Source organism: Nematostella vectensis, chromosome 1 (assembly GCF_932526225.1).
Source record: "Nematostella vectensis chromosome 1, jaNemVect1.1, whole genome shotgun sequence".
Lineage (NCBI taxonomy): Eukaryota > Metazoa > Cnidaria > Anthozoa > Actiniaria > Edwardsiidae > Nematostella > Nematostella vectensis.
This window is the reverse complement of record NC_064034.1, coordinates 19,755,285-19,764,607: the sequence shown is the minus strand read 5'-3', so window position 1 is coordinate 19,764,607 and position 9,323 is coordinate 19,755,285. Positions and strand designations below refer to the sequence as shown.

Here is a 9,323-nt window from a genome sequence, read left to right as displayed (position 1 = left end):
GTCCTCTGAACACAACTAGCCTAGTGGTTTGCCTTAATCACCAATTTCTCACGGGAACTTTTTTGGGGACATATGCTCCCTAGCGTTTTTTCTTATTTTCTTTTCGATGGTTAAAAACAATTCTAAAATTCAACCCTTTTTCTTAAAACGTCTTCAGCGGAAAGGGCAAATGTTGATATACGGACAATATTATGAGGTGCATCAGAACGCTGCTCATCTGCGCTGACATTGATTGACAGGGTCTCATTTCCGTCATATCGAAAGCACGGACGCGGGCAGGGTCATCATCGTCACAGACCACAATGTTGCCATTATTGTCCAGCAGAACCTCTGGTGGTGACACCATACAAAACAATTTCTTATCACGTGCTTCTATTATCATAGGTAATAGATCATAGATCACTTTTGATATGCTTACTTGATGAAATGATTATGATAAAAATAAGAGAGAACACTGGGAATGTCTTAAATGAGAGAATTCAGCTGCTTTTATTTACAAAATTCAGTTTGAGTATGTTTTTAATTTATTAGATTTACAGAAGACAGAAGTAAAGTTAGTTATATGAAGGTACTGGAAAAAGAAAAACTACGATGGACAAATATAAAGCTCAATCGGGGCCCAATCTGTGGCTCGTCTTGCTTCGCCAAACGCAAGACACGCGCTCCCTTTGTGACCTGGCTGTACGTGTGGTAAAATGGTGGTTGTCTCCATAAGATACATCAAGGCGTTGGGTTCGCTGACAGAAAGGGATGAGGCACTATGGCCAGCGATTAAAGACCTTTTCCATCAGGTTCACTGGCATTATTTGCTAGATGATAAAACGCTCCCTGCGACATAATAATGCGAAGCCCCCGTGATCAACGGGGATGACTACGTGCCGTACGATCAACAGAGGAACTCACAGCGACAGTACAAGACGGGGCGCTCAAGATCAACGGGGATGACTACGTGCCGTACGATTAATATGAGCTCCTCGCACGCCTTGTAATGTGGCAAGTGAGTACCCGCCTTATACTGCCACAGATAGCGTTTAACCCCGAGCAAATAACACCTCCATGAACCCGATAGAGAGAGGAGATTATCACTGGTCATGGGCGCCTCACCTCAATCTGTCGCGGAGACCGCACCGCCTTGATGTGTCTAACGGGACAACCCACCATGTCACAGCACGAGTGGCGAAGTCACCAGTCGCTGCTTGATCTGCATATAGGGCGATGCGCCAGAAACACCGTGCGTTCTCTACTCAAATCAAGTTCTCCAAGACTTATCACATATCATGAACCCTACTCGTCGGTGTCCACGTCTTCCATCACGAGGTCGTATCCGAGGGTGATACTTGTGTTGTACCCGAGGGTACCCCAGTGAGTGTTGGCCTGAGGAGGGGTGGGCTGGAGATGGCGGGAGTATATTCCCGTTCTGGGTGGAGCGGATTCAATTGCAGGTAGAACCGCGTAGTTTTCGCACCAAACCGCCCCTGGAGTTGCATCTGGTAGTGACTTCAAAAAAGGCTTGCTCACCTCAGGGTTGACCCTGTTCTTGGCAAGGCGAATACGAGCTCTCTTTAGCTTGTTTATCCGAGCCTGATATAAAGAAGGTCAATACTTCATTCCGTTGTAATCTTGAATTTCAAGATAATTCGTCAATCAATAGTGAAGCTTCGTAATTGCCCTATATGTCTTCAGAGTGAAATAGCAACAATCATAAATGTACTGTTATATGGTGTACTCTTCAAGAGGAATCTGTCTCCCTGTTCACCCATCGTACCCTTCATCCGGGACCTGTCACTTGCCCTGTACACCTATTGTACCCTTCATCCGGGACCTGTCTCTTACCCTGTACACTCATTGTACCCTTCATCCGGGACCTGTCTCTTACCCTGTACACTCATTGTACCCTTTATCCGGGACCTGTCTCTTACCCTGTACACCCATCGTACCCTTCATCCGGGACCTGTCACTTACCCTGTACACTCATTGTACCCTTCATCCGGGACCTGTCCATTACCCTGTACACCCATCGTACCCTTCATCCGGGACCTGTCACATGCCCTGTACACCCATTGTACCCTTCATCCGGGACCTGTCACTTAACCTGTACACTCATTGTACCCTTCATCCGGGACCTGTCTCTTACCCTGTACACTCATTGTACCCTTCATCCGGGAACTGTCTCTTACCCTGTACACCCATTGTACCCTTCATCTGAGACGTGTCTCTTACCCTGTGCACCCATTGTTTCCTTCATCCGGGACCTGTCACTTACCCTGTACACCCATTGTACCCTTCATCCGGGACCTGTCTCCCTGCACACCCATTGTACCCTTCATCCGGGACCTGTCCATTACCCTGTACACCCATTGTACCCTTCATCCGGGACCTGTCTCTACCCTGTACGCCCATTGTACCCTTCATCCGGGACCTGTCCATTACCCTGCACACCCATTGTACCCTTCATCCGGGACCTGTCTCTACCCTGTACACCCATTGTACCCTTAATCCTGGACCTGTCACTTGCCCTGTTCACCCATTGTACCCTTCATCCGGAACCTGTCTCTACCCTGTACGCCCATTATACCCTTCATCCGGGACCTGTCTCTACCCTGTACACCCATTGTACCCTTCATCCGGGACCTGTCACTCACCCTGTTAACCTATTGTACACTTCATCCGGGACCTGTCACTTACCCTGTACACCCATTGTACCCTTCATCCGGGACCTGTCACTCACCCTGTTAACCTATTGTACACTTCATCCGGGACCCGTCACTTACCCTGTACACCCATTGTACCCTTCATCCGGGACCTGTCACTTAACCTATACACCCATTGTATGCTTCATCTGGGACGTGTCTTTTACCCTGTGCACCCATTGTTTCCTTCATCCGGGACCTGTCTCTTACCCTGTACACCCACTGTTCCCTTCATCCGGGACCTGTCACTTACCCTGTACACCCATTATACCCTTCATCCGGGACCTGTCACTTGCCCTTTACACCCATCGTACCCTTCATCCGGGACCTGTCACTTACCCTGTATACCCATTGCACCCTCCATCCGGGACCAGTCACTTACCTTGTGATCATCATCGTCCTCCATGGTGTTTCGGTGGGGTGGGGGTCTAAGGGTTAACCCCGCTTTCTTCATTTCCTTCAGCTCTTTGGCTTTCTGGCGTTCTGTCTTGTGCCCCATAGAAGCCCCAGGCTCCTCCTCGCTTTGCATGGCGGTCATAGCCAGGTGCGACCCGGTGATGGATGTGGTCGCAATAGCGCCCTCGCTTGCTACAGGAACCGCTTTCTTGTTCGTGTAAAGATCACGGACATTGGGTAGGTCCGTCGTACGCTGGTTCACGAAAGCTTTGTCCTTAGTATCTCTGATGTCTGGGAGAGTTGACTTGGCGTCTGTGGCTGAGTGAGAGGAATATAATAGATATCTTCAGTGACAGACAGAGGGTAATAAGTTAGAAAACCTTTATTCGGTTTATTTTTAAGGGATCAACCATTTGAAAACCATAGCACTTTAATATATATTATTTTCGCGGGTTGTTGACTTTTTCTTCTAAAATGTCGCTTTGTCTTTTAGCTAAGAATGGCTTGTTCGATTCTTTTAGAAATTTTGTTTTATTCGAGTTTTACTGACCCGTCAGATACTAAATAGTCGGTTCCCAAGATAGCCGACAAACATCAAGACATACCCTTTGCCTTCTTCGCAAAAGTAAATCGGGATTTGCCCGGGGTTCGCGGGAGCCCTGTGGTAGCCACTCCGCCGTTAACCACTCGGAGCACTTGGGCACCAAGCCTCCTATTGTCTTCTGCAGTGGCCGCCTGAGAGGGAAGCCCCATAGTTCTTTGGGCGCTTGCTGGTGGTATAGCAGGCGTGGCGTCGAGAACGTTTTCTATCTTAACCTCTCCAGGCGGAGGAAGTGTGCGAATCTGTATTCATAGTTAGTCAGTCCTCTGAAGTATCGTTCAGAATTTATTTTATGCTTGAATCAATACAACGCCATTTGTAACAACATATATCACGTGTATTTTTCCTCTGTGGGGCGTGCTGGCTCCATGATTTTGAAGACTCTTCAAAAAACTTACAGACATCATAGTTTTGACATTTTAAACTAATTGGATTATATTTAAATTCTAATGGTTTGATATTCTAGCGTTTCACAAGGATAATGTCCCCTCCCCTGGGGATTGTTTTTTCAGCTCATCAGCTCACCTTCTCCATTTGGGGGCGATTTAACAGTCTTCCCTTCTGCGCCCTGATACCGCCATCTTTACGATTTGACCTTTTCAAGGCTTTCTTTGCCTCATTCGGTGAGTTAAACCCAAGGTTTACGAAAACGCGCCTTAGCATTTTTCTACTTTGTGCTCTGAATATCGCAAATCAAGAAATCGATTCCATTGGTAGAACGTGATTACCATTATGACGTCATGTGAATTCAGCGAAGCGCGCGGTCTGTTCACACCGAGTCTCGCGCGGTCCAAGGAACTTGTTATTATTTGCTTTTATAAACTTTTTATTACTATTTAGAAGCTCGTATTTTCCGCCGGAATAAAATAAGCGCTCTCTTCCCACTAACCGCCCCCTCTCCAATAAGTCCCGGGCGCTTATTCGAATCATTACGGTACCTCATTAATGAATCAACTGATGAATTGGTGGAAATTAACCCTCGTAAGAAGTACAACTTGTTAGTTTGCTGAAAGACGTCAGCAAATGAAAGGTTAAGCAATAAGCAAATATATACATTATTGATCGAGGTACCCTTGGGAGTGTACTTACTGGGGTACCCTTGGGAGTGTACTAACTGGGGTACCCTTGAAAGTGTACTAACTGGGGTACCCTTGGAAGTGTACTGGCTGGGGTACCCTAGAGAGTGTACTGGCTGGGGTACCCTTGGGAGTGTACTAACTGGGGTACCCTTGGGAGTGTACTAACTGGGGTACCCTAGAGAGTGTACTGGCTGGGGTACCCTTGGAAGTGTACTGGCTGGGGTACCCTAGAGAGTGTACTGGCTGGGGTACCCTTGGGAGTGTACTAACTGGGGTACCCTTGGGAGTGTACTAACTGGGGTACCCTTGGGAGTGTACTAACTGGGGTACCCTAGAGAGTGTACTGGCTGGGGTACCCTTGGGAGTGTACTAACTGGGGTACCCTTGGGAGTGTACTAACTGGGGTACCCTAGAGAGTGTACTGGCTGGGGTACCCTTGGAAGTGTACTGGCTGGGGTACCCTTGGAAGTGTACTGGCTGGGGTACCCTAGAGAGTGTACTGGCTGGGGTACCCTTGGGAGTGTACTAACTGGGGTACCCTTGGGAGTGTACTAACTGGGGTACCCTTGGGAGTGTACTAACTGGGGTACCCTAGAGAGTGTACTGGCTGGGGTACCCTTGGGAGTGTACTAACTGGGGTACCCTTGGAAGGGTACTGGCTGGGGTACCCTTGGAAGTGTACTGACTAGGGTACCCTCGGGAGTGTACTAACTGGGAAACCCTTGGGAGTGTACTAACTGGGGTACCCTGAGAGTGTACTAACTGGGGTACCCTTGGAAGTGTACTGGCTGGGGTACCCTAGAGAGTGTACTGGCTGGGGTACCCTTGGGAGTGTACTAACTGGGGTACCCTAGAGAGTGTACTGGCTGGGGTACCCTTGGGAGTGTACTAACTAGGGTACCCTTGGAAGTGTACTAACTGGGGTACCCTTGGGAGTGTACTAACTGGGGTACCCTTGGGAGTGCACTAACTGGGGTACCCTTGGAAGTGTACTGGCTGGGGTACCCTTGGAAGTGTACTGACTGGGGTACCCTTGGAAGTGTACTAACTGGGGTACCCTTGGAAGTGTACTAACTGGGGTACCCTTGGAAGTGTACTGGCTGGGGTACCCTTGGAAGTGTACTGGCTGGGGTACCCTTGGAAGTGTACTGACTGGGGTACCCTCGGGAGTGTACTAACTTGGGTACCCTTGGGAGTGTACTAACTGGGGTACCCTGAGAGTGTACTAACTGGGGTACCCTTGGAAGTGTACTAACTGGGGTACCCTAGAGAGTGTACTGGCTGGGGTACCCTTGGGAGTGTACTAACTGGGGTACCCTAGAGAGTGTACTGGCTGGGGTACCCTTGGGAGTGTACTAACTAGGGTACCCTTGGAAGTGTACTGGCTGGGGTACTCTTGGAAGTGTACTGACTGGGGTACCCTTGGAAGTGTACTGACTGGGGTACCCTCGGGAGTGTACTAACTGGGGTACCCTTGGGAGTGTACTAACTGGGGTACCCTGAGAGTGTACTAACTGGGGTACCCTTGGAAGTGTACTGGCTGGGGTACCCTTGGGAGTGTTCTTACCTGGATACCCTGAGACTGTACTAACAGGGGTACCCTTGGGAGTGTATTAACTGGGATACCCTGAGAGTGTACTAACTGGGGTACCCTTGGGAGTGTACTAACTGGGGTACCCTTGGAAGTGTACTAACTGGGATACCCTGCGAGTGTACTAACTGGGGTACCCTTGGGAGTGTATAAACTGGGATATCCTGAGAGTGTACTAACTGGGGTACCCTAGGGAGTGTACTAACTGGGGTACCCTTGGAAGTGTACTAACTGGGGTACCCTTGGGAGTGTACTAACTGGGCTACCCTTGGGAGTGTACTAACTGGGGTACCCTTGGGAGTGTACTTACTGGGGTACCCTTGGGAGTGTACTAACTGGGGTACCCTTGGGAGTGTACTAACTGGGCTACCCTTGGGAGTGTACTAACTGGGGTACCCTTGGGAGTGTACTTACTGGGGTACCCTTGGGAGTGTACTAACTGGGGTACCCTTGGGAGTGTACTGGCTGGGGTACCCTTGGGAGTGTACTAACTGGGGTACCCTTGGGAGTGTACTTACTGGGGTACCCTTGGGAGTGTACTAACTGGGGTACCCTTGGGAGTGTACTAACTGGGGTACCCTTGGTAGTGTACTAACTGGGGTACCCTTGGGAGTGTACTAACTGGGGTACCCTTGGGAGTGTACTAACTGGGGTACCCTGAGAGTGTACTAACTGGGGTACCCTTGGGAGTGTACTAACTGGGGTACCCTTGGGAGTGTACTAACTGGGGTACCCTTGGGAGTGTACTAACTGGGGTACCCTTGGGAGTGTACTAACTGGGATACCCTGAGAGTGTACTAACTGGGGTACCCTTGGGAGTGTACTAACTGGGGTACCCTTGGGAGTGTACTAACTGGGGTACCCTTGGAAGTGTACTAACTGGGATACCCTGAGAGTGTACTAACTGGGGTACCCTTGGAAGTGTACTAACTGGGGTACCCTAGGGAGTGTACTAACTGGGATACCCTGAGAGTGTACTAACTGGGGTACCCTTGGGAGTGTACTAACTGGGGTACCCTTGGGAGTGTACTAACTGGGGTACCCTTGGGAGTGTACTAACTGGGATACCCTGAGAGTGTACTAACTGGGTACCCTTGGAAGTGTACTAACTGGGATACCCTGAGAGTGTACTAACTGGGGTACCCTTGGAAGTGTACTAACTGGGGTACCCTTGGGAGTGTACTAACTGGGGTACCCTTGGAAGTGTACTAACTGGGATACTCTGAGTGTACTAACTGGGATACTCTGAGTGTACTAACTGGGGTACCCTTGGGAGTGTACTAACTGGGGTACCTTTGGGAGTGTACTAATTGGGCTACCCTTTGGAGTGTACTAACTGGGCTACCCTTGGGAGTGTACTAACTGGGGTACGCATGGGAGTGTACTAACTGGGATACCCTGAGAGTGTACTAACTGGGGTACCCTTGGGAGTGTACTAACTGGGGTACCCTTGGGAGTGTACTTACTGGGGTACCCTTGGGAGTGTACTAACTGGGGTACCCTTGGGAGTGTACTGGCTGGGGTACCCTTGGAAGTGTACTAACTGGGGTACCCTTGGGAGTGCACTAACTGGGATACCCTTGGAAGTGTACTGGCTGGGGTACCTTTGGGAGTGTACTAACTGGGGTACCCTTGGGAGTGTACTAACTGGGGTACCCTTGGGATTGTACTAACTGGGGTACCCTTGGGAGTGCACTAACTGGGATACTCTGAGAGTGTACTAACTGGGGTACCCTTGGGAGTGTACTGGCTGGGGTACCCTTGGAAGTGTACTAACTGGGGTACCCTTGGGAGTGTACTAACTGGGGTACCCTTGGGAGTGTACTAACTGGGGTACCCTTGGGATTGTACTAACTGGGGTACCCTTGGAAGTGTACTAACTGGGGTACCCTTGGAAGTGTACTAACTGGGATACTCTGAGTGTACTAACTGGGATACTCTGAGTGTACTAACTGGGGTACCCTTGGGAGTGTACTAACTGGGGTACCTTTGGGAGTGTACTAATTGGGCTACCCTTTGGAGTGTACTAACTGGGCTACCCTTGGGAGTGTACTAACTGGGGTACGCATGGGAGTGTACTAACTGGGATACCCTGAGAGTGTACTAACTGGGGTACCCTTGGGAGTGTACTAACTGGGGTACCCTTGGGAGTGTACTTACTGGGGTACCCTTGGGAGTGTACTAACTGGGGTACCCTTGGGAGTGTACTGGCTGGGGTACCCTTGGAAGTGTACTAACTGGGGTACCCTTGGGAGTGCACTAACTGGGATACCCTTGGAAGTGTACTGGCTGGGGTACCCTAGAGAGTGTACTGGCTTGGGTACCCTTGGGAGTGTACTAACTGGGGTACCCTAGAGAGTGTACTGGCTGGGGTACCCTTGGGAGTGTACTAACTAGGGTACCCTTGGAAGTGTACTAACTGGGGTACCCTTGGGAGTGTACTAACTGGGGTACCCTTGGGAGTGCACTAACTGGGGTACCCTTGGAAGTGTACTGGCTGGGGTACCCTTGGAAGTGTACTGACTGGGGTACCCTTGGAAGTGTACTAACTGGGGTACCCTTGGAAGTGTACTAACTGGGGTACCCTTGGAAGTGTACTGGCTGGGGTACCCTTGGAAGTGTACTGGCTGGGGTACCCTTGGAAGTGTACTGACTGGGGTACCCTCGGGAGTGTACTAACTGGGGTACCCTTGGGAGTGTACTAACTGGGGTACCCTGAGAGTGTACTAACTGGGGTACCCTTGGAAGTGTACTAACTGGGGTACCCTAGAGAGTGTACTGGCTGGGGTACCCTTGGGAGTGTACTAACTGGGGTACCCTAGAGAGTGTACTGGCTGGGGTACCCTTGGGAGTGTACTAACTAGGGTACCCTTGGAAGTGTACTGGCTGGGGTACCCTTGGAAGTGTACTGACTGGGGTACCCTCGGGAGTGTACTAACTGGGGTACCCTTGGGAGTGTACTAACT

General features: G+C 50.0%; 1 protein-coding gene across 1 annotated transcript; it reads right to left on the bottom strand.

Annotated features, from left to right (window-relative positions):
- Positions 1–461: 461 nt before the first annotated feature.
- Positions 462–4,396, bottom strand: LOC116614865. The gene is made up of 4 exons (XM_032376385.2): positions 4,213–4,396; positions 3,692–3,929; positions 3,073–3,404; positions 462–1,581 (listed from the first exon to the last, which is right to left on the bottom strand). The coding sequence occupies exons 1-4, from the start codon at positions 4,348–4,350 to the stop codon at positions 1,285–1,287; spliced, it is 1,005 nt and encodes a 334-aa protein (XP_032232276.1). The 5' UTR covers positions 4,351–4,396; the 3' UTR covers positions 462–1,284.
- Positions 4,397–9,323: the final 4,927 nt, after the last annotated feature.